Source organism: Paroedura picta, chromosome 3, assembly GCF_049243985.1.
Source record: "Paroedura picta isolate Pp20150507F chromosome 3, Ppicta_v3.0, whole genome shotgun sequence".
NCBI classification, from domain to species: domain Eukaryota; kingdom Metazoa; phylum Chordata; class Lepidosauria; order Squamata; family Gekkonidae; genus Paroedura; species Paroedura picta.
The window spans coordinates 126,121,866-126,147,670 of NC_135371.1; the positions used below are offsets into that span (position 1 = coordinate 126,121,866).

The 25,805-nt window shown below is 44.1% G+C and overlaps 2 protein-coding genes across 7 annotated transcripts in view; one reads left to right on the forward strand and one right to left on the reverse strand.

Annotated features, from left to right (window-relative positions):
- Positions 1–2,016: 2,016 nt before the first annotated feature.
- HEXD (hexosaminidase D) lies at positions 2,017–23,333 on the reverse strand. Its single transcript, XM_077327620.1, has 13 exons — positions 22,415–23,333; positions 22,209–22,323; positions 19,873–19,982; positions 17,321–17,408; positions 16,658–16,822; positions 15,387–15,570; positions 12,472–12,543; positions 10,345–10,540; positions 9,689–9,771; positions 9,006–9,084; positions 6,911–7,012; positions 5,779–5,868; positions 2,017–4,576 (listed from the first exon to the last, which is right to left on the reverse strand). Exons 2-13 carry the CDS (start codon positions 22,287–22,289, stop codon positions 4,408–4,410), a joined length of 1,419 nt encoding a protein of 472 aa, XP_077183735.1. The 5' UTR covers positions 22,290–22,323; positions 22,415–23,333; the 3' UTR covers positions 2,017–4,407.
- Positions 23,334–23,399: 66 nt separating this feature from the next.
- OGFOD3 (2-oxoglutarate and iron dependent oxygenase domain containing 3) overlaps positions 23,400–25,805 on the forward strand; it is a 40,137-nt gene continuing 37,731 nt past the window's right edge. The window contains exons 1-2 of one of the 6 annotated variants that reach the window (XM_077327626.1): positions 23,400–23,567; positions 25,258–25,333. In XM_077327626.1, the coding sequence (XP_077183741.1) occupies positions 23,471–23,567; positions 25,258–25,333 (173 nt within the window). In that variant the 5' untranslated portion in view covers positions 23,400–23,470. The other 5 variants (XM_077327621.1, XM_077327625.1, XM_077327624.1 and 2 more) reach the window with 5 other exon arrangements.

Here is a 25,805-nt window from a genome sequence, read left to right on the forward strand (position 1 = left end):
CAATCCTATCAAAGCTCCAAAGGATCATTTATTCACTCCAAGTCCATCATGCAGTAGTTTGTTTTAGGCACATAAATATAGAATTACAATTTACAAATGATATTCCGGCAGAAATTCATTACATTTTCAAATTACAAATTACTAAAATATTTATCCTAATCAGCTTTTAATATCCTTGCTTGCAAAGTACATTAGCAGCATGATGCCAGAAGGATGTCCATGCATTGCATTAACTGTAATATGAACAAGACTAGTATGGCAGTTCCCCAGTTCCTTTTACACTTAGCAGAGTGGCTCCTTTTAATTCATTTTTTTGTCTCCACAAATGTTAGTACAGGTTACTACAAGTTTCAGAAAGCAGTCAAGAGTTAGCTGGAGTGTGAGGTGGCTTGCTTTCTGCCTCAATGACAACCCTCAGCTGTCACCTTAGCAGCCACCAGGGCAATGCAGAACTGGAGGAGATACAGGTGTGCCTGAACAGTTACAAGGGATAAAGGCCCCTTGTTCCCAGTCTTCACCTAAAAACACCTAAAAGAGATTCATCCCAGGTAGTGCATGAGTTGGAAAGCTCAACTGCAAGCAGGAGGCAAGCACTGCTGGCCAGAGAGGCATTGGTGAAGGCTTTTATCTAGTACCCCATGAAGGGAGGGAGATCTGGCTGGGTGGAGTTCAGAAAGATGCCCATCAGGAGTTTTTCCCTGGTAATTTTACTGGCTTCCCCTGATTAAAGAAACAATGTCTCCATGGATAGTATGGTATGCCAACATGACTACCCAGCTACAAAGGATTTCCAGAAGGATACTGCTCAATAGTTGTAATTCTCAATGAGGCTCCATCTGTGAATAATTAAATCAAGAGCCTGGGGCATTAAGCAGACAAGACACATCTTTCTACGAACCTGAAAAAATCAAGCTCCAGAATAGTCTGAAATCATAAAAATGCATTATGGCGTTAAAACCACCCAAACAATATAAGCTGTGCTGTAGCTTTAAGAAGCCAAAACCTTTGCAGTGGCCATTGCTAGGCAACAAGAATACTGCTGTCCTTCAAGCCTTTGCTTCTGTCAATAAACGGGAGAGAGCAGGCCCCTTTCCAGGGTTGTTTTGGCCTTTCATGGAGGCCTTATCAGGACCAGGCTCATCAACCACCAGGCATCTAGCTACCATCTGACTTGCACAACTTACCCAAGACTGGCTTTGTGCTACTGTTCAACAGCAACTACCCCACAAAAGCCACTGTGGTGCAGTGTTAAGAGTTTCAGACTGGGATCTGAGAGACCTAAAGTCAAATTCCAACTCTGCCAGATACTGGGTGATAGGTTTGTCAATTCTAGTTTGGAAAACTCCTGGAGATTTGGGGGCAGAACCTGGAAAGATCCTAGCCAACTGTCATTTCTTAACTGTCACTCCTAACCCTCTCAGTGAAGAATTTCATTAGAATCTACTATCACTTAAGGTTCTCAGACCAGGTTACAATATTAACCATTAATTGTCTGTCACAAGGGCTATCAGGGAAAGGAAAGAAAGAACCACAAAAAGAGGAAGGCTATGGGGCTTGCATTGAAAGAATAGTGTGGAGAAATGAGATGCTTCCGCAAGTCCTTGCACAACCCAAATATCTCTGTGGAAGTTGGCCACGTTTGACACACTTCTAGCTTTTTTAAGCCATCTCTTTCCAAAAGCAAATGTTCCTGAAGGTTTTTTCTATACACACGTCCTCTAATAAAAAGCTGAGCACTTCCTGAAGTCCTAGAATACCTGTATGTTGAGGTTTTGAGAGAATGTATTAAGGAACTGGTCAACAATGTTCAGCATGAAAAGTGTGATGCAAAAAACCCAAAAGATCTATTTTTTCCAGGTCAATTTTTGAAAGGCTTTTCAAGATAGTCTCCAAGGCTTTTGCATCTGATTCATTTTGGAGCTCACTGCAGCTTTTCTCTTAGTCCCAATTGTCTGGTCTGCTTTCCTGTTATTGTCATGCGGCTTCACAGTTGTCACTGAAGACACTCACAGCATATTAGAGATTCTGCAACATTTTAGATTTTATTTTGAAGATAAAGTGTCTGTGCAACAGTCTTGAATTTGGAAATTATGATCAAACATAACCACCACGATGTTTTAAGCCTGACATCTTTCTTGTATGCTGGGATACACTCTTCCAAAATTAATTTTAAGCTGGTTAGCGCAATTAACTCAGATAATTTCTGACATTTACACTACACGAGAGGCAAACCCTGTTGCACCCAGGAATACAATGGCCGCTAGAGCATAACTTGCACTATAACCTTCCTAGGTCCTGCCCCTCCCCACTCGATCCTGAGATCTAGTGCAAAGTGGTTGAAGAATAGCAGACTAATCTCAAAAGATGGGTTTGATTCCTGATTCCTCCTCCATATGCAATCAGCTGGGTTGCCAAACTCCAGGTGAGGGTCTGGAGACTTTCAGGAATAAGAGGGCTAGCTGGTTCTAGGAGCATCACCAAATAAAAGAATAAATGATAAATTTTAAATACCTGATCTCCAAAGAAGGAGAACTGATCTGGAGAAAGGAAGGAAAAGAGGATGGAAAAGAGGAAAAGAGGGCAAGGAGGAGGGAGGGAAGGAAAGAGGGGAAAAGAAGAGAGGAAGGAAGTGGGAGGGAGAGATGGATGGAGAAAGGGGAAGGAAAAACATGAAAAAGAAAGAATGAAAGGAAGGGGAAAAGAGAAAGGAAGTAGAGATGGAGAAAGAAAAAGAAAGCAAGAGAGGAAGGAAGGAAGGAATCAAAGGAAGAAGGAGAGAAAGGGAGAATGCAGGGAAGAGAGAAAAAGTGAGGGAAGGCGGGAGAAAGGAAGAGACAAAGGATGAAAGTGGAATAGGAAAGAGAAAAGGTGAGGAAGGAGAAAGGAAGGAAAAAGGAAAGATGAAAGAATGAAGGAAAAAGGGAAGAAATGGAGGGAAGAAAGGAGAAAGGAGAGAGGGAGGTGAAAGAAAAAGGATAAAAGAAAAGATGGAAGAGAGAAAAAGAAACAGAAAAGGAGGGGGGATGTAATGGAAAGGGGAAGGAAAGCATCAGTTCTCCTGGAGAACACTGCTGCCTTGGAGGACCACTGTCCCTCCTACCCCCCCCCTCCATACAAAAGTGTCTACACAGGTCACCAATGTACCTACTGTCCAATCCAACCTTACATTTTCCAAAGGCCAGGCTGGGTAGGGCATGGGGGGATGGGCTGCCACCTGCCTGCTTCCCCACATCTCCCAAAGGCTGGGGAAGGCCATGGAGGTGGGTGGCCTTCTTCCCACCTCTTCCCCCACATCTCTCAAGGGCCAGGCTGTATAGGAAGGCTGCTGGATCCCCTCCAGCCTCTGAGGGGAGGGTGTGGGGAAGCAAAAAGCGCTCTGATGGCCAACTGCAGGGCTGTGGGGAGGTGTTGTGAGGCCAGATCCTGTTAGAAAAATCTTCTTGGAGGAAAAGTCTTGCCAGGAGTTCCCAGTTTCAACCAAGCCTCATCTGGATGACAGCTTAGGACAGCCAGATGTTCAACAGACAGAGCTCTGACTACCAGTAGGGAATGGAGCTGCAGACAAACCAGGGCTTAGATCTCAAGGTTGTTGTAGGAGCTCCTCATTGCTCTGCCCAGCCTCCAGCTGCAGCTCCCTGCCTTGTCAGCCCACTTGGCTCACCTGAATGAATTAAGGAATGCCAGCTATGTGCTGGAAGAGAGCTCCAGTCTAAAAGGCAACACACATTAGCAAGACAGTTGCTGACTGCAAAAGCTTGAGAGTCATCACAGAGTGAGGCTGCTGACAGCCTATATTAACTTGGGGCTGTGAGGCTTGGGTTGTGGACACAATTTTGGAGCTACCTGTGACCCACTCCTGCTGATGCCCTTTGACTGCCAGAATGAACCCTTGATTCACTGGACTGAGTCATTCACTGCATTCTGTCTGTACCTTGGCATTCTGTTTTTGAAATACTGATTCTCTTTGCCTTGTCAGCTCACCTGTGCTTCCTTCCAGCAGAGCACTGAAACTTGAGACCAACACAGGAGGCAATGGAAGGATCTGGCCTCCCTCCCCTGCCTGGGGGAAATGAAGGTTGGGAGGAGGATGGAGCAATTTACCAGCAACAGAGAGGCCAGGTCCTCTGCCATTCGGCAGGCAGCAGGAAGAGCTTTCTCCATATTGTGGCACACCCTCAAGGAGGACCAATCAGATAGAGCATGAGTTGCCTGCAAGGTGGCCCTCACTGGGAAAGGGCTTTCCTGCTATTGGTAGCATACCCCCGGGGAGAGCTAGTCAGGTAGGGAGTGAGTTGTAAGCATGCAACTTGAACTTTATTATGTTAGTGATTAGTGATAGTGATAATGTTTAGCAGCTGGATATCAGTTGTACCATCTTGAATCTCTGTAAAGCAGTCTGCAGGAGTGCTATGTTAATGCCTGTATTGCTCTGTTCAAGTCATCTACTGTGTCTTGAAGTCTTTGTAGGCTGGGTTGGATATTCTCTTCCATCCATTCCTCTACAGCAGACATACTGAAGACTTTCTTCATGGCTGCCTGAAGCTCCTGGGTCACTGTATTCCACTTGGTCAAAAGCCTAAACAGAAACCAGTGGTAGAAGTGAATACATTTCAGCGAATTCATTTGATTCTTGGTTTACATACACCACAAAGCATATGCATCTAAAAAGATGCTTAAATTTTAAAAAGTTATGGTATCAACACATAGCCACAATCTACCACTAGGTTTAGCTTCTCAACTATTTGCAAATATTCTGTGGCTCCAATTGTATGGGACAACGCTCAAAGACAGGTGAGAAGTCTTTATTTGATCCAGCTTGGCGTCCAAACTAAAACAAGGATTGAGGCAGGGGAGAATCCATACAGCATCTCCTAGTTACCCACTTTTCAGTTTTTATCCAGATTTGATATGATCTTTTGAAAGCGATCCTAGTCAAAATGCCTTTGCATGGCATATGGATGAGAAGGTATCCATGGGGGATGGAAGAAGTATTACCAGGAGAAAGAGGAAGGCCAAGTTCATCCCCCATAGTGATATACTATGCTGAGATGCTGCTGTGTTGCTCTAGTATTTGGGCGAAAATTTATGGGAAGACAGCTTCAACCTTAGTTTTCGCCCAAACATCAGAGCATCCCTCAGATGTTGCTGGCATGATGATGTGTTCCTGTGTGTTGCTGACAATGTGGCCTTGGCCTTCCTCCTTCTACTGGTAAATCCCCTGCTAGCTAGCTGATGGGTGGCTGAAGGGCTGGACGGACTTAATGGTGAGGGAGCCCCACCTATGATGGGAAGTCTGACAACCCTATTTATGAAGGACCCACCTACATTGCCATTGATTTTCTTGTTCCCCCTCCTCCAGGCATTTCGGACTTGGTGACTGTTACAGTACAAGAATGTCATAACAATCTATTGCCATAACCCATCTCCGCCAAATCACCAGTTTCTATGAAAAGTCCCTAGCCTTTTTCGATGGCGGTCACAACAGCTGCAAGTAATCATTCCTGTTTGGAAGCAGTGTGTGTTTCCCCATGCTTTTGTGCTGTTAAGTGTTCTAATAAAGCAATACCTGACACAAGGCAATACATGCTTTATGATAGTGAATGATCAGTATTTACTAATCAACTATGTCAGAAATTTGGCCAAGATGAACTGTAAAATACCCCCTCCTCCAAGCAATCACAGTCTTAGTAAACAAGACTTATTGTGAACAGGAATGTGAAGATTTAAGCCTCTGTAGCCAGCTGCCCCAAATTAATTCTTAAAGAGACCCTGAGTTACCTTAGTGCATCTGGCTGAAAGAGGTGAATCATGATAGGATGAATCTTCTTTCGCTTTCTGTGGTAAGGGCTGAACCAGCCTGTGACATACCTGAAGACATATATGTGATTAAAATTGAGGACTTAACGCAGCAGAAGAGAGAACAGGAGCCCTGGGTACCATATTGCCCACTGATGACCTTTCCTGGCATCCTGCACATATTTTAGAAAGTAGATGGGGCTCCTGCTGAGCAGGGCATCTGATAGGCCATCAGTAATCTAATTGGCCATGTAGCTGCCGCCACAGTGTTGATTCTATTCTTCCTCTCTTATCTTTCCCAGTATATTTTTAATTGTTCCTTTTGTCCCCTGCAGGTGGCCTCCCTCTATCTGTGTCTGCACTTCCCATGGCAAACAATTTGTGGTTATGGCCATTGTTGTGGTCTTTAGTGCTTGGTATCAGAATAAGGCAGTGGTTCTCAACCTACCTGATGGCGCAACCCTCTTTGGATTGCCGAGGCCACTGCTGCTGCGCTGGCAGTGGTGTGGTGGTGGCAGACTCTGTGACCCTAAGGTGGCTGTTGGATTGCGCACTCTAGTGTGCTGACGATCATAGAAGCTCAAGGCGGCCAGCGCCATGGTGCAGCACGCCAGCCAGCACCTGCACACTGGCGTAGAGCTTGGCGATGGCTACTGCACCACCAGCACCAGCGCCCCTCCCCTCTGTGCTGCGGTGTTGGCCGCCTTGGGCTTCCATAATTGCCGAAGTGGCCGGAGTGCGCTTTAGGAAGGTGGCTGCAACCCCTGGGAAAAGAGTCAATCGACTCCCAGGTTGAGAACCACTGGACTAAGGGGACAGCATGGTTTTAGACAGGAGCACAGTTTAATTCTAGCTGGAGCTACAATGAATACCATTTTCTTTTTCCCTGGAGTGGACTAGAGCAATTTAAAACACTGGCCTGGACTGAAGAGATGGGAGATATCATACCACCACATCCATCTAAAGGTACCCACAGGCTCAAAAAGACTGAGAAGCTCATCATTAGAAAGTGTGAAGCCCTGGGCAGCTATGAGCTTTGTGACAGTTGTTATATTTTTGTAGTTATTGTGCCAACTGTGGATTAACAGCATAGGAAATTTTTTACATTCCCTACCTGTTGTTTTCCAGAAGTTCATCCACTGAGGGTTTGAGGTAGAAAGCTATTTGGGTCACAAGTGAGAGAATTTCATTTCCTGGGAAAGTCCCTGAGATATCACTGTTCAAGAAAGAAAGTCCCTGTGAGCACTAAGGATAAATATCCAGCACATATATATTCTGCCCCTGATGCAAAGGAACTGTTTTGACAATACTTTAGAGTAGCCTTTTTCAACCTTTTGATCATGGAAGAGCCTCTGAAATAATTTTTCAGACTTCAAGGACCACCAGAAGTGATGTCAGCTGGCCACGTCCCCTGCCACACCCTGGAAGTGATATCACTACTTGCACCCTGAGCCTTCCTTTTTCTCCCTCCCCCCATATTTACTACTACGTTAGTTCTGTCTCATGTAAGCTGGGGGGAAAAGTAGGAGCTGCCACCTTAGAGCTCCCACGGACCCCCAGACTGGAAACAGCTTGTGGAGTTTTCCTATTGCTGGCCCTATTCCTTTCTGTTGTGTTCTGATATGCAAATATTTTGTATGTGTTTTAAGGTGGGGTTTTATATGTATGTTGCTGCAGTTTAAAATTCAGGACTCTAAAGAGGGGGACTAGATGGGTGATTGATTGAAATGTAGGGCGCTGTAGGGCTGGGAATCAATGTTGTCAACATTGCTGGGGATCGCCCATCCATAGCCACCATGTTGTCTTGTTCTATTTGCTGGCCAGGCAATCACAGGTCTATGCCATGTCCACCCATGCTGCCATGGGGTATAGGCTACAGAACAGGGCTACCCCCATTCCATTTGTGCTTTTCTACCACTTGGGGCTTAGGGGCTCTTTTCCATAGCCACCATGTCATCTCAGTTCATCTAATACCACAGGCCAAGACTAGGTTCGCCATGGGCTGTTGGGCTGCATCATGGGGACCTCTCCCCCATTTCTGTTTTTTGGGCAGCAGGAGGAATTCCAGGTGGGCATTCCATGGAGGTGCACTGTGAGTTTGATGCTGCCAGCTTGAACAGGCTCTGTTCTGCATACTATTGACCCTGTGCCTGAAATCTCCCTGAAAAGCACTTTCTGGGGCACCTTGTTTGGGTGTCTGTAACTTGCCTCCCCCCTCCCCCCAGTCCAATCTCCACCAAACTTGGTGGGCATGTAGAGGAGAGTCTGCTAGAGATACCCTGCTGTTTTGAATTCTCTAGGACCCCATGGTTTGGGAAAACAAAAACTTCAGGTTCAAGAAGGTTCCTGAATACAGTTTGTTTGGTTTGTGCGTATTCCTACTGAAATGTGTTGTGACTGGATGATACTTGAACCCTCAGGAGTAGAGCTGACTGGTTTGGGAAGAGAGTTTGTGTGTGAGACAGGAAAGCAAGATGAGTGGGTGTGGTGATTAAGTGAAGTGCTGTAGAATATGAGAGAAATCTGTGTTTTTTTGTATAAGTTATTAGCCTAATTGGCAACTGAGGAAAATAAGCCTTTGTAGTTAGGTCTATTTAAGGAATGTTAGTGAAAGGAGGAGGACTATTATGTTTATGAACTATACTGAAACCATTTTGTTGTTATATACTTCTAAATAAACTCTGTTTGTGCTGTTTTATTTTGAGGAAACATTCCCCACCCCCACTTCAGAGCCACCCCCATGCCATGACCATTCTGTGACTCTACCAAATAAAATTAAGCCATCCTGTTTTGGGGTTCAGCGAAGAAGTCTAAGGCATGAGCCTTCAGTAGCAGCAGAGATAATTAAGAAATTCTGAAGGAGGCAGCCTAACACATGTCATCTCAAAACACTACAGAGAAATTCATTTACAGGATTTACATATAAGAGGTCTCAGAAAAGAAGCAAGACATAACACTTTCCATACCCCCAAATAATGGTATTCTTGAAAAATCTTTAAGAGACGTGGCAGAGATTAACTACCAAAACCAACAGGTCATAATTATACCAGATTGATAAACTTTGAAATAAAGTTTGTGATTACATTTTAGCTCATTTTCTGATGCTAGTATGACTATAAAAGCCCATTCCTTCCACATACACAGCCCACCCCAAACTATGAATTCCTTAGTGTTAGACCTGTTTACAATCCACAACTCGCAGCTTTTACCTCATGAAAGTGTCTGTTTCCAAACTGGAGATCCCTAAACGTTTTTCCACATCTTCTTTCACCTTTTCTGAATAGCCACCTTGAGGGATTAAAGGGGGGAGAGGTAAAGTTAAAGCATGTGAGGGGGGGAAGGTAGTTTTTAAAAAAGAAATTGTAAAGGCTTTAATGAAAATCAATGCGGGCGTGGACAGGAAGCTTACTAACACATAAAGGGCAGATGGGAATTCTAGAATCAGCCTAATCAAAACTCAACCATAGCCCACTGCTTATATTATTTCATACTGTTAGCAACGTGACATAACCTGTTATTTGCCTGTGTGCATTTGTAAAAGCACTGCTCAGTAAGAATTAAAGTAAGCTGCCAGACCATCGAGGCCCATTCAGTGATGCCTAAATGATGGATCAGAACTCACCAGGTTATGGAAGAAAAGGGAAAACAAAATTGAAAATATATTTTCCAGGTCAGGGATTGGTACAGATACATGGATCTTGAACTTTGGAGGCAATCCTGAGCTGCTTTGGGTTCCCAGAAAAGAGTGGGATATAAATTAAGAAAACAAAAGAATTCAAATAACTGTTTGAAAATAATGTACAAGTTCTGATCTTACTAAACTTTTCAGTTTTCATGACACCACTAATGTGCACCTGGCTTAGATCTGACCAAGGAGAGAGACATTCTATACCGTTCTTTAGTGCCTGGAGACATATGGCTAATGATGGGATTCCTACAGGCAGAAGTTCACACAGAACAGAGAAGTGGTCATACCTAGAGAAGAAAATGTAGAGCTGTTTAGTAAAAGGCAATGTGGGCAGGTACTGCAGCAATGCAGGCATTAACAATAGCTTCAGTGACTAGAAGAGCTTAAGTAAAAGCACAGCTCTTGAACCCAGTTTATGTCAGTACATATTAGCATGTTCTTTTCTGACGCATCTTGAAAAAAAGAGGCACATGCACTTCTACTCCATTTGAATGTTTGGTCTGTTCTCCTTCTAGCATGATATTTTTATATGGCTTGAAATACAGAATGAAAAAAGAATTCTGAAAACCAAGAGCTTTGGATGAACGGGTGGGTGAGAAGAGGGATGGTCAATAAATATGGGTAAAAACAAGAAGTAGGAGAGCCAGAGCAAGAGGGAGCAGTGGTCAAATTAGAAAAATCCTACCTTCAACCTCCCTTCTGAAGTGTCAAACAAAACTGACTCTACATTTTAATGTTTCCCCCCACTATGGTGATAGCAAGACAATGTGTGTACTTATTTCAGCCTCAAAATTCCTCTTAAGGTCCTGCCATTTTTCAGTGAATGAATAATCATAATTACCTGCAGAAGCTGTAATTACCTTTGCCATCCAGTGAGGGCAATTCCTTGGAGGATACCAGCAGGAGTACTCTCAGCCACTTTCAACCACTGTTGGTGATTTTTAAGGTGATGGCCAATAAGTGTTAGGCACTGGTTTACTCCAGTGGACCCTTTAAAAGCACTAGCTAGCCATAGTTTGGGAAAGTTACACTTCTGATACTTTTCTATGAGAATTGCTGGAAGGCAAAAGAGACAGGATTATCATCAATGGTAGAAAGTGTTAAATTGGATGGTAGGATGCACACTAGCTCCACTGGTAAAAAATAATGCACTGTATCCCAAGAATAGCTTCCTGGCTGGTTACTACTGAATTGCTTATAACGTACTGCATCAGACTCACCTCAAGTAGAAAATAAGTCAACCGTAACCCAGTGATAAAGACAAAAAAGGTGGTAATTGTAAATGCTGTTAATGAACATTTTTATGGACCTCTGCTAATTATTCTGAGCCAAAGAAAGATTTCAATTAAGAGGAATAAGCATCTTTCAGGAGCAACCATCTTTCCCACCAACAATGGTGACTGAAAGAAACTTACTAAAGCACATCCACATACACTTTAAAAAACCCAGAATTATGCTATGGCTGTATGGACCGAATCATGAGATGGTCCTAGGAGGACATGTGGTGAAGAATATGTTCTTACAATTAAGAAAAATACATAACCGGCCAGAGGTGTAAAGAATGGGCGGTATAAAAATCTAAACAAACAAACAAACAAACAAACAAATACATACATACATACATACACAGAACATGAAAGCAACATTTTCATATAGGTATATTTATATATTTATAATACATTCAGGATACATGAATTTTAGGAAGATTCAATGAGCATCTAGGTTTAATTAATATTTCCTGTGTGCTATTTTTTAAGGCCTTAGGGAAAAACTAGAGGCAAAGCCCGTCGTGCCCAGCAATACAATGGCCACTAGCACATCTGCATCTGCACTGTGACCTTCCTGGGCTCTGCCCCCCACCCCCAATCTTGATATCCAGTGTGGTGAAGCAGTTCAAGAGCAGAAGACTCTAATCTCAAGAGATGGTTTTGATTCGACTCCTCCTCCATATGCAGCTAGCTGGGTTGCCAAACTCCAGGAGGCCTTAAGGAATACCAAATTCAGCTGGTTCTGGGAGTAGCAGCATAAAAATCAAATAAATCAAATAAACTGATCACTGAAGATGAATGAGAACTGATTTGGAAGGAAGGAAAAGACAGACAAGGATGGAAGGAAGGGAGGAAAAATAGAGAGAATGAAGGAAACAGAGTGGAAGGGAGGGAGAAAGGGAGGAAGGAAAGAAAGAAAAGGAAGGACGGAAGGAAGGAAAGAGGAAGAAAGGATGAGAAAGACAGAAAGAAAGGGGAGGGAGAGATGGGAGGAGAAGGAAGGAAAGAAGGAAGGAAGGGAAGAATACTGGGAGAAAGAAGAGGGAGAAAGAAAGAGGAGGGAGGATAGAGAAAGAGGAAGGAAGGAAGGAAGGGATAAAGAGGATGAAAGAGAAAAAAGGGGAGGGAGATGAATAAGAAAAGAAGGAAAAGGAGGGAGAAAGGATGAAAGAATGAAAGAGAAAGAGAGAGGGGGTGGAAGGAAGGAAGGGAAGATGAAATAAAGAAAAAGGAAAGAAGGAAGACAGGATGAAAGAGTAAGAAAGCCACAAAAAGAAAAAAGAAAAGGGGGAGGGAAAGGAGGAGGGAAGAAAGGAATCAGTTCTCCTGGAGAAAACAGCTTTGGAGGGCCACTATCCCACCTACCCCCCCCCCCCCAACACAACAGTGTCTACATATGTCACCATTGCTCTCCTGGAGGGTTCTGTGACCTATTAAAAATCACTATTCCAAATACTGCACACTGGTAATAAAGGACAGACATAAAAATTAAAACAATGGCTTTATTAGATTCATATACTTAGTGCCTTTATTTTTTTTCTCCAAACCCCCATACAGACGATTAACCCTGTGGGGAGAGAGGGAGGCATAAACACACTAGCCCCACCCCATCTTTGCACAACTGCCCAATGGTTTGCTGAGTGTGTCTACACGGAGGAAGTGGCTGCATAAACACCTTCTTCCCATGATCAGTGAACAAAGCCACCAAGTGGTACCAACCTTTAGCGCTGACATCAAGATCTGGAGCATAGTCCCAGATCATCAGCTCCACAAGCTGTGCTATTCCAAAATCTGGAAAGAAGTTAAAAAAGGGGAAAAAAGAGAAAAAGAGGGAATATAAAAGGTTTGTGAAAAGAATGGCATATTTTGAATGAAAGCTGAAGAAACGGAATCAGTGATCCAGAAAAGAAACACAAAACGACCCCCTCCTCAAACAAAGGCAGAAGGCAGAAATTGCTCAGAAGCAGCAGTGTACCAACTAGACAGGAAGAGATATTTTTAAAGCAATCCTACATTTCAATACCAAGCACAGCTATTGCTTCCCCTGTAATTCAGCACAAAATGGTAACTATTTTGGACATTTTTACTATCCTTCCTCTAGAGCAGGGGTAGTTAAACTGTGACCCCCCCCAGATGTCCATGGACTACAATTCCCATGAGCCCCTGCCAGCAAATGCTGGCAGGAGCTCATGAGGAAGTCCATGGACATCTGGAGAGCCGCAGTTTGACTACCCCTGCTCTAGAGGCTAAGGGTGATATATATCACCCTCCCCTCTTCCATTTTATCCTCACAGTAGGCTAGGCTAAGAAAGAGGGACCAGCAAGTTTCATGACTCAGTGGGAATTTGACCCTGGATCCTGGTCCAAAACTTTAATTACTTCTCCATGCTGCTGAATGTTAGTATTGGAAGAAGCTAATGAAGTAATGCTCTGCTGCTATTTTAAATGCTCCCATCCTTCCCAGTAATTTTAAATGTAAACTTTTTATAATTTTATATTTTAAAACATCTGTAAACTCTGTTAAAATAAATGCTTTGATATTCATTTCAATCTTTTTATTGGAAGTTATAAACTTTAATATGTTTTCTAATTTGGTCCCAATTAATAAATCATCTACCTTATAGAATTTCAGGTACCACTGAAAAACTACAGTTTAGAAAGCAGGGAGATTTGGCTTGACACATACTAACATCCATTGTATTTTACTCCTTACTTCTCTCTCTCTCTCTCTAAAAACATGGCATGTTTCCAGTTGTGGACACTTTGGTAAATATCTAGGAACAGGCACAAACTGGCTTATGAACTAAAGTTTGTGGTGAATTTCAGTTGGTCCATGGTTCGGGAATTGGAAGTTTGTGGCAAGTCAACTGCTATGAACTTTGGCTTGTGAACGGATATTGTGCCATACCCATGTCTGGAGGGACACAAACTCTCAATGCTTGTCCTCTACAGGCACCTGCTTAGGGTTCACCCAATTCTGTTGCTGCTGGAAGAAAGAGTGGCAGTGAGATGAGGCCCAGTCCCTCTCAGCAAATAGAAGTGTGTGCGTATGACCGTTTATGCACTGGAGGTTTCATGCCAAGCTGTAGGCTGGAGTTTTAGTCGTGGCAGGTTGCCCCACCTCTTCCGGCACCCACATTATATTATTATTATTATTATTAGATATATAGCCCGCCACTCCCTTGCGGCTCGTGGCGGGTAACAATATCACAAATCCCCATTAAAACCCCATAAAAACAACAATAATATTGCCAATATTGCCGGCATGGCAAGAACGGCAGCTCAACTTCCCCCCCTCCCTCCCACTACTAGCGGGTGGAGAGGAGGTCCTGATGATGTTTTGCTTCGGGTCCAGAACCCGAGTCCCCGGGGGAGGCATAGATCTATTATCAGCCCCGGCCTCAACCATAAACCTGGCGGAAGAGCTCTGTCTTGCAGGCCCTGCGGAACGTTGAAAGATCCCGCAGGGCCCGCAGCTCTCCCGGGAGCTCATTCCACCAGGTCGGGGCCAGGACCGAAAAGGCCCTGGCCCTGGTCGAGGCCAGGCGTGCTTCCCTAGGGCCGGGAATGACCAACAAGTTTTCACCCGCAGAGCGCAAGGCTCTGCGAGGGGCATAGGGCAATAGGCGGTCCCTCAGGTATGTGGGTCCCAACTCGCGTAAAGCCTTGAAGATTAGAACCAGAACCTTGAACTGGATCCGGGCAGCAATTTGCAACCAGTGCAGCTGCCTCAGCACTGGCTGGATGTGGGCCCTCCAAGATGTGCCAGTGAGGACCCTAGCAGCTGCGTTTTGCACTAGCTGAAGTTTCCGGATCAAGGACAAGGGAAGGCCCGCGTAGAGCGAGTTACAGAAATCTATTCTGGAGGTGACCGTTGCATGGATCACTATGGCTAAGTGTTCGGGGGACAGGTAGGGCGCTAGTAGTCGGGCCTGGCGAAGGTGGAAAAACGCCTGGCCCGCTACTTTTTTGACCTGAGTCTCCAAAGTCAGGGAGGCGTCAATGGTCACACCCAAGTTCCTGGCCTGGGACGTGATGGTGAGTTGCGTCCCTGCCAGGGTGGGTAAGCGCGCTTCCTGGTCCTGCCCCCTACGTCCCAGCCACAGGACCTCTGTCTTGGAGGGGTTGAGCTTCAGGCGACTCTGCTCGAACCATTCTGTCACTGCTTCCAAACATCTGACGAATGGTTCCGGGGGAGCATTTGGCCTGGTGCACCTCATTTGCCCCCGATTTGTGCTCCTGCACAGGAGCTGGGGCAGTGAAGTTCCCAGTGCATAAATGGTCTATGTGTGAGCAGGAGTCCCCTCCAAGAAAAGCTCCCTGCACTCAGAGTGGGACATCAAGGCAGATCACAGTCCAAAAAATCAGTCCCCCAGAGATGCCAACAGTGCCTTTGAGAAGGGCTACATGGACGGCCCAGGAAGCAGTCACTTGCCTTGTAAGTGTGATGAGTGCAAGACAGAAAGAACTGTGCATTCATGGTTGTCTAGGCTCAGGACAGGACAACCTAGGCTCAGGACAGCACACTGCAGCAGGAGACAACAGGCCTGCATCTTGACTCATCTTGACATCTGGATCACAAGGGTGCTTTGGAAATGCTGTTAGAATGGAAAACCCCTTCTCCAGTAACGTACCTCTCAATGTTTCTTCATTTATTCCCCTTAGCATGTCATCCCATACAATAGGTTTCACTGTGGGGTGAGTGGAGACCACATGGCTAGCCACCGCTTTCAAGTGGACCAGGCATAGCTTTTCAATGGTATTTTCTTCTTGCTGTAACCACTGTTTGGACTCTTCCCCTTCACCGAGATAATAAACCTGGAGTGGCCAGCCAAGACAAGTTTCAGTTACTATTATTCTGATGATCGGAAACATTGTGCAATTCTTTCACAACGTGCTAAATACAGTTGCAGCGAGAAAGGAAAAGTGATGAGGTTTTCACAAGAAAATCACTGCCAGTCACAGTAGACAAAACCAATCTATATACCAGTGGTCTGATTCAATGTGTGACAGCTGCCTACATCCCCCAAGTGTGGCCCTACCCTATGCTAAATGGTCACACCCGTAGTCCACAACAGAATGCAAAAGACAGGGCTAGTTTCTACCTCTGAATCCTGCTAGCATCATTCATTCAATTGCACATGCAGGTACAGTGCATTGCCTCAGGTTTTAGAGACAACTGATATTACACCATTTGTAACTAAACGGCTGACAAAGTTAATGCCACAAATTTAGGAAGGACAGACAGGCTGAGCAATTGGAGGGGGAGTGCATCACCACACATTTGAGCTGTCTTTATTTGGCCAAAGTCCTCTTTCTTCTTAGTGATGTTACTGTGGAAGGAGAAGGAAGCTATAGGAGAATGTCACTTGTTCCCCTCCCCATCATTAAAAACATCAAGCACTCAACTAGAGATGCTAACTTCCAGGTGGGACCTGGAGATTCGCCATAATTTCAGTTCATCTCCACACTACAGAGATCAGTTTCCTCTGATAAAGTGGATGTTTTGTAGGGAGGACAATATGGCATTGTACTCCATGAATGTCCCTGTCCTCCCCAGATTCCATCCTCAAACCTCCAAATGATTCCCAACCTGGATCTGACAACCCTACTCTGAGCTGTTGGCCAAAGAGGATCTGGCAACCCTACACACTGACTACAGTAATACCCAAAAAACATTTAAACGAGCAAGAAAGTAACCACAAAGTAATAACATTATTAATATTGTAAAGTTTACTGTATGACTGGAGAATTTAGCATCCCATCATTCCCACGGAAAGTATTCCAACTACAAGGGACCAATAAGAGAATAGCAACGGGAAGTGGCTGACTTCCAGGGCTCTTACAAGGTAACAGTTCTTGCAGTTACTGCAGAACAGTTTCAGCCCCATGTGTCACATTATACCTCATCACAACCAATGTGAAGCCATCGAAGTTCTTCATGGAGTGCTAATACTTGGTCTATCATGCTGCTGACCAAACTCAGGGATTCCTCTTTATGTGGGTTCACAGTGTTGGGAAACATTTCCACTTCGCGCAGGTGGCGGAACTCTTTGTGCTTCAGGACGAACTGCAGGAGAAGAAAGGATTCATAGATGCAGCCACCAAACCAAAACAAAAATGCCAGAGGTCAGTAGCTTTTGGAAGAGCTCACAAAGGTGCCACCTAGGCCACATACATTTCACAGTGTGGTCCCCATGAGAGTTCCACCCTTATACAACTATTGGGCTTAGAAGAGTGTGTAGCTATGCTTAAAATTGCATTGGTATTGGAGGAGCTGCAATGTGATAATAAAGCCATTATCTAGCAGGTAGTGAAAAGGATCAGATTCTATGGGAAAATCAAACTTATTCCAACTATAAATGGGAGTTTCTATTTGCAGTATATATTATTTTCCTCAAACTTGCAGTGCCTCTGCAAGGGTTAAGATCAGGTACCTGGAGGTTTATAACACAGACCCAGCTATTCGAAGGACAAAGAAAATTAATTTACTCTCTATAGGGCTACGCTGTATCTTATACAAATCTGTCCTTCAAAGAAAATAAATATGTTCATTCATGGCACTCACCTCCATGTGTCCAAAAGTTTGTACCAGAGGGATCACCTCTAACTTGTGCAATTTTGCCAGGTTTAAAATCTCTTTAATCTCAGAGGGACTAGAAAAAACAGAACAAAACTAGAAATTAGTGACCAGTGCTGTATTTCAACATTTATTATTTCGATTTACATACTGCCACTTTTCCTAAGAACCCGTGGCGGTTCACATAATAAAATGTTAAAAACTAGTAAAACCCCATAAAGTCCCCACTTTACAATATGCAACAAGCGGCGATCAAGATTATTTGCTCTGTATTCGATTAAGAAGCCTGTACCAATTAGCTTGTATGATTTCTGCCCCTTTAGCTGTGGCCATAAAGACTTCAAACCTAGACAGATAATGCCCTCTGGGGCACTGCCAACTCCAGGTTGGAAATTCCCGGAGATTTAGGAGTGTAAACTGGAGATATGAGGGAATTTAGGGTTGCTAGCTCTGGGTTGGGAAATACCTGGAGATTTTAGGGGTGTAGCCTGGGGAGGGGCCTCAGCAAGATACAATGCCAGAGAATCCACCCTTCAGAGCAGCCAAGTTCTCTTAAGATGCCTGGAGATAAACTGTAATGGCAGGAGATGTCAAACCTCCGCTGCTGCCTCCCGGCTCCCCGGAGCAACCAGGGTCAACAGCCCAGCCAGATCTGAGGAATGAGATGGACCCGGGGGAGGGATGTTCCTGGCAGCTGACAGATAACAGACCTCAACAGGAGGAGGCATAGGACACAGAAGACATGGCTGTACGTTTGAGACAGAGCCACAGGGTGGGGCTGACAGAACGAAGAAGGAGTCAGAGATTGTAGGCGAGCTGTCAGAAGCGATGGGGTTCAGCTGGACTCACGCTGGGAGAGGAGGGCTGAGTCATCTTGCAGGTGCAGCTCATTAGATGGGCTGCATTTAGGGAGACAGAAACAGCTAGCCAGCATGGAAGCAATCTATACGACTACCCCCTGGACCGGCTCTGCTATCGTGACTTGCTGCGTATTCCTTGACCCCCTGGCTTCGGACCTGATGACGGATTTTGGTAAAGTGATTTGGCTTAGTGAACTCTCGGACTTTCTGGACTCAGACCTTCGGACTGTTCGACTACTCTTTGCCTGGCTCTACGTTGTTCTTATTAGCTCCCGGTGACTTGGACTGAACGTTATCTCGGTCTGGGCTGGCCGCCCAGGCCTCACCGAAGCAGCTGCTACCGGGTGTGGCCAGCTAGGGCAGCATAGGAGATCTCCAGGGGCCACTTGAAGGTTGGCAGTCCTAAACTGAGAGGCAAACATTATCTGCAATAGTACAATATTTATAAGTGTTTATAAATATTTATTTCTACATAATATTGTATTTAATTTTGTGCCAGAAAACTAGATAGAGACATTCAGCACGTTACTGATCTTTCATTGAAAATAGAAATAATTTGTCTTATTAAACAAGATAATAGAAACCAGTACACATTAATACTATAAGTATTAAAAATATCCCATGCATAGAAAACCAGAACTCCTAAAATTTCTGAAGCATAACTGAATATATAACATTTAAAGTAAGGCAAATTTTGAATAACTATCTCAGTATTTTAGAAAGCTTTGGAAGCTCAATAAACTTCCACAACCCACCTAGAATCCTCTTCTTGAGAATTCTTTCGACAGACTCCTGATCAGCTCTCTGGGTGATGTGTTTTATAGATAAGGAGACAGCCACTAATTTAGACACATCATTAGAACTTTATCATATGATAATTATATAGGCAAGTGGTTTGCAACATGATTTTATGAGATCATACACAACCGCACAGAGATTTATCTGATAATGCTCACTAGCTGCTCAACCAAGTTTTTTTTTAACCATGTTTAACACATAAAGATAATTAAAAGGCAATTATTCTATTTTCCTTCAGCTATGTTCATTGGTGGTCAGAGACTAAAGAGATCCTGTTCCCTCAGTTTGCCTATGTTAATGGCTTCCAGTAAGTGAAAAAGGCACAGCATGCAAAAGACTAGGCTAAAACTATTTCTGATGCTCTGGGTTTTTTGAATGTGAGAAATGCTGGTGCATTTTTTAATGTTATGAAAAGTATATCAGAACATACATGATTAGCATGTATAGCACAAGACTGACTTTTCAAATTCCAGCCCTCTATTGTGGATGAATTATTCCGGAACAACTACCATCTGACTGATTTTATGCTCACAAACACTAACAGCAGCTAGAATGGTCACTCTATACAAAAATGGTTTAAAAGCAAAACAATGTTTAAGTCACCTTTTTATCCCCCATGCAGCAGTGTAGGAAGGGTTACACAAATGGGTTTAAGATTAATTTATTTCACATGACACCAAGGATACTGTCAATATATTTGGTTCTTGCTGTAAATTCTCATAATAATTGCTCTGGATTCTCTTCATAAAGAGAACCTGAACTTTACAAATCTATGGACCTTTTGAGATTTCAATAAAGCTTCTGAAATAAAACAAGTCTCTAATTCCACTTATTTCAGACAGTCACCCAACTACAATTAGAAGATCACATCAGTTCCCTCACCTGTAGGCGTCATTTGCTTGGAGTGGCTTCAGTTCTCCTTTATAAGGAAACATATCTTCATACTCAAGGAGAATTCCATTTGCCCCCAAGTCATGGAACAAAGGGAAGATCTGTTGGATTCATAAAACAAATCACTCGGCAGTGTGAATTGATAAAACTTGATTACATGAGATTGAAGGAGCAAGCCTAAGTAGGCTTACTCAAGTCAGTCATTTGTTATTCAATTGGGCTTACCGTATATACTCGCATATAAGCTGAGGCATTTAATTTTACCACAAAATATGGGCAAAAGTATTGACTCACATATAAGCCGAGGGTGGGAAATGCAGCAGCTACTGGTACATTTACAGAGTGACCTAAGCGCTTAATCCATGCTCCATCATCACAGGCTCTCCCATCCAGCCTCCCACTCGCAACAAATACAGAAAAGTTAAGAGGATGAATATCTGCTGGCTTTTGTACTCCGCTTTTCACTAACCAAAGGAGTCTCAAAGCGGCTTACAATTGCCTTCCCTTCCTCTCTTGATACCAGACACCCTGGGAGAACAGCTCTGGCAGTAGAACCAAACAGGGCTCCCCAGGCCAGCAAACCAGAGCAGAACAACAGTACCCGAAGTTGGCAACCTACTACAACAACCGCTACCAAACTGGGGGCTACAGTGCCCCCCAGAACAAAACACTGAAATAAAGAACTGTAAAACTGAAAAAAACTGTAAAAATTAACTTTTAAAAGAAACATAACCCCAAGAAGAAAAGGCAAACAATGCTGCCCCTCAGATAAAAGAAGAAAAAAACACTGGGAGAAAGAAACGGTAAATCCCAAAGCACCCCCAAACCCACCCCATCCACAGAAACCAAAAGAATAGGAAAAGAAGGGGGGGAAATATCAGAATCCCTGTCCAGCCATTGATGTCCTACAAGCTACCAGAGGAAGCTCAGCTTTCAAGATCTTTGCAGAAGGCAATGGTTGGCTGGGAGCAACTAGCTCACTTGCAGAAAGTTCAGCTTGCAAAGGCTATGCTACGATTGGCTGGCTGGGAGCAATCTGTTATTTCAATTACTCGCGTATAAGCCAAGGAGTGCTAAAAACTGTACTGAAAAACTCGGCTTATATGTGAGTATATATGGTATTTGCAGGAAAGTTTCTTTAGGATTGCAGCCATGATCTCATTAGGGAATACTTAAAAATGTCCATCAAAACATATTGTGCTTCTGGTCTTGAGGGAAGAGATTATTTTTTTCTCTTCAGGAAGCCTCCCTAAACCTCATCCTCCCCAGGCACCCTCCTAAATCTCCATGATTTCCCAACCTGGAGTCAGTAATCCTAGTTCCAGAACACTAACAGCACCTGTGTAAAGTAAGAACACAAAACAGCTCTTCAAGGAATCTACTTGTAATTTATAGAAAAGACAGTGATGATCCAAACAACAAGTCAATAAGATTGTATCTACATTGGAGCAAATCCATGAATGAGTTGAACACAGATGCATGGAGGATTAGACAGTTACTCATGAAACTGCAATTTTTGCAGATGTGTGGTTTCAGTTATAGTTGTATTAGATGCCACAATATCCATAACTTAAGCAGTATACTTTTGACATTGAGAAATGTTTATGGGCTGTCTAAAGTATCATAGTACTGGGCAATATGTGGGGGGAAAGTTCTGGTCTCTCTGTAGCCTGATGTCCAAATAATTTACAAGATCACAAGCTAGTGTAGTAAATGTCTATGTGGTATGCTGCAGAGTATTTCTGAATCCATAGTTTAATCTTGGCAAGGAAAAAGATAATGGCTAGTTTATGACACACTCTTAAAGCAGAGCAAATGCCTGTCAAGCGCATGGTGACAGAGCAAGAGCCAGGTCCAGTTCTCTCAAGTTCAGAATTGCCAACATCATGTTAAAATAAATTGAGGGATTTCTTTTGATCTTTTCCCCTTTTTTGATGTTTTTAATAAAATTTTTGATGGAACCAACTGTGAACAGGAAGAGCTGCACTAGTATAACCATGGCATATCAATCTGTGCAAGAATTCAGGGTTTTTTAAAAGTTAAAAACCCTAGTTCAGCCTTGCCTTCTCAGGATAAATTGAGCAGACAACCTCACCCTTAAAAATGACTTACACTGTAGAAAGGATATGCAAGGCGCAATCAGCAGATATCAGGTATGAGGCCTGTTAACTTTCTTAACTACTTTGACACTGGTGGAATAAAACTGAAGCACAGATTTCTTCTATTTGAAATAATTACTTCCCAAATGGATCTGAAACCTTTCTCTGAAGGAAGCCAAAATCAAAACAGTTTCAGTCACCTGGTTACATGGTTTAAACCTGAGTTACCTCAGCTAGGTATGAGACCTTTGGTGGAGCTCCCTTAAGATCCAAGTGCACCAAATGCAGTTCAAATGGAGAAGAACCCATCACTCGTTTTTCTTCCTTTCTTCCAGCTGCATAACTGTAAGAAGCAAAATTAACTGGGATAGCTGAAGCAGTACCAAAATAGAGAGAGCATCATTTCCTGACATAATGAAACAAAATCAAAATACCTTTGTGAAGTTTCAAAATATAGGCAGCACAGTGAAGGGGCATGGAGTGGAAAAATGAAATTCAGCAGTCTTGCACCTTGATCCAAACAACTTCCACAGATGTCAACCAAACTTCACTCAAATGCAGAACATCTAGATTTCAGACTTGTAACTGTGTAGCCAAAAGGTACCCGAACTCCTACACTGCCCAAATAATAGAGATCTACCATACCTAAATTAATTATTCTCCATCATCAGTAATGAACGTTATTTTGCAGAAATTAAAAACAAGCAAACATGGAAATCATTACAGGCAACAAGATTACCAACAGCTCCACGATCTTCTTCTATATATCTTTTGCTGATGGATACTGGGAAGCACACTTGCTTAGGAGGAAGCCTGACTAGATTTGCAGTCTTGAGATGGCAGGATGAAAACTCATACCCTTACTGACTCATAATCTTATTATTATTATTTAATCGAGTGGCATTTGTCCACTCAGCACCCCAACAACTGGGCGCCTGTTGCATCCAGACACCTCATATCAGCGGGAGGCGACTGAGAAAAGTGCCCCAGCGCCTTTCTGCCACAATCGCGGCGTGAAGAACGCACAAATTCAGGCTCTCCTTCAAGGCACCGTCTGGCAGCTTTCGCACGAGCGACAACCCCTCCCTGGCAAACATGGGCCAGATGCAACAGGACGAACCCCAGTCAAGAATAACATCCACGCTGTATTGCCTCTGGAATTCAGACTACTGAGGCCTCCACATCCCGCAGCCTCTGCCGCTCGGGCTGAAGATCCCCTCCTACAACTACTGCTACCCCCACCCTCAATTGCCCGGCCTTTTAGACTGGCCGGCCGCCCTCCTTCCGCGACTTTCCCCTGCGTTGCTCTCCCTCTCCCAACTCGATTGCACGAGCCTCCCCTGCCTCCGAGCTCTCGTTCTCCGGTATCGGTTGCTCCTGCCTGAAGCTCTCTCAATTGCTTCCGCTCTGGGCAAGGGAGATGTTGATTGGTCGGCAGCCAGTGCCCAATCCCGCGTGCCTGGTGCAGCCGCGGTGTCAGGCGCCGGTTCATGCGATGGCGCCCCAGCGTCGGGCCGGCTCTAGGGCTGCGGAGAGCAGCCGCGCTGGCGGGGAGGCTCGGGTGGAGGAGCGTCGACGCCTTAGCAGGTACCCTGGTCGGGGAGAGGAGGCGAACCCCGCCGAGAGGCACTGCTCGCCCTTCCCTGCAAGGAGACGACCGTGCCAGGGACTCTCGGGCTGCGCTGCAGTGCTGCACCCAGGCTTGGGGCGCGGAAAGCCCCAGTGAAAGCAGTAGGGATGCCTCGGAGTAAAGCCTGTACAGCAGCGGGTTGTTCATATTACTCTTATTCTTATTATTACCACCATCATCCCGGGACAAGGGTTTAGGCGAGATGGACGGGATTCAAATCAGGCTGCTGCATTCGATTATGCAGGCGAGGTGTCTAAGCGTGGTCGTCCGCACGACTTCTCACGCAGGCTGAAAGGGAGAAGTCGTTTCGTCAGGCGTTGTGTCCGAGGATTAGGTAGGCCCGTGCAGTCCCGTTTGTCTAAAGCAGGGATAGTCAGCCTGTGGTCCTCCAGATGTCCATGGACTACAATTCCCATGAGCCCCTGCCAGCGTCTGCTGGCAGGGGCTCATGGGAATTGTAGTCCATGGATATCTGGAGGGCCGCAGTTTGACTACCCCTGGTCAAGAGTAATCGGAGCAGTATAAAACTGATGTTGTCAAAGGTCTCTCCCCATCCCTTTTACTTGGAAGGAGTGATTTAGACATATAAAGAATGAGGCGGTGGGTGCTGAGGTGCTGGAATGGACTGTGGATGAAGGAATGGACACTTCAGGCTGTGGATGAAGGATTGCAGAAATCAGTTTGCCTATGCTAATGGCTTCCAGTAAGTGAAAAAGGCACAGCATGCAAAACACTAGGCTAAAACCATTTCTGATGCTCTGGCTTTTTTGAATGTGGGAAGCGTTTTTTGTGTAAGGCATCACCTGCTGTCTAAAGTGATCTCATCTGTTCTGCCCTCTCTGGATGTTAGGTTCAAGTGGGTTGGTCTGAAGCAGCAGAACAAATTTTGAGTTCAGTGACCAACCAAGTTTTATGGACTGGTTACTTCCATTCTTTGACATACCTTGAATAAACTTGATCTTTAAAATCTTGGTCTTAAAAGTGCCAGTGGACTCACTTGATATTACTACCTCATTAGACCAGGTCTGAGTTGAAAGGGGCTTTTCTTAAGTTAAACATGTATGCGTCAGAAAGATATTATATGGTTCCTTTTGATCAGTGGGGTGTATTGAACCATGCAGTTACTTTGATGTAATGCCATTCATGTGAAAAGAAGATGGATTGGCAACTTTTGCTGATTCCTGCATCTCACAGCAGATCCTCATTTTGTTCTCTTTGCTGTTTTTAGCATCTACTGACATCCAGGAACAATTGGGGGGGAGGTTATTTCACTGCAGCAAAGAGATAAAATAGGAAATTTCTGTTCTGTGAAACCTACGTATAGTTAAATACATTTTTGCTTCTCAATCAAGGACTTTCTCTTAAAACTGGATGCAAGTACAGTAGATGGGTGATTAGCTGCCAGCTACCTCTACTATCTCACTGATAATAGTTAGGAACTGGGGGAAAGGGAACTCACAGTCAGAGCTAAATCTAGGCATAGTAGAAAGATGTCTCCTGCTGTCCTTTTTAATATAAGATAAGAAGACTTGCTACAGGGGCATTGTGCATTGTGAATTTGCTTGGTTTTATGTTTATCTGTGAGGTGTTGTGTAGTGATGGATATTACTGTAGGTAATACATTTTTTTTCTTCCCACTGTAAATAGGTTTTGACAGCTGGATCAGTGGTTGTATTGGGCATAATTCTGCACTGAAAAACTTTAAGTTGCAGCATGTTCAGATGTGTGTTAATACATCCGAGAGTTTGTTATAAGTCTGTATGTTAGGTTTGGCTGTGGATATTTATTCTGTCATGGGTGTCCTGGGATTGACAGTTCTCCAAGTTGGTCTGCGTTTGGACTCCTTTGGGAATGTTTATTTTTCTTAATGCTTGCTTGGTAAGTTCTCCCTAGTATCACTTGGTGTTGTCCCTCTATCACGGGAAAACCACCTGTGTTGTGTTTTTTTACTAACTATATTGTTTAGAGAGAATGGAGATGGAAGAAAGCAGGTGTTCAGATTCTCTGTGGAATTTAGAGATGTGAATGTTTACGGTTATGGGAACTGCCTTACCAATGTAGCGTGAAATGCTCGGGACTAATCTGTTAACACCTTCAAGGTATGTTGCTCATCTCTGAGGCCAAGCAAGGGCTTAGATGCACTGTATGAATAAGGCCCTTGAACTCAAGAGGTGTATATCAAACAACCTTGCTCT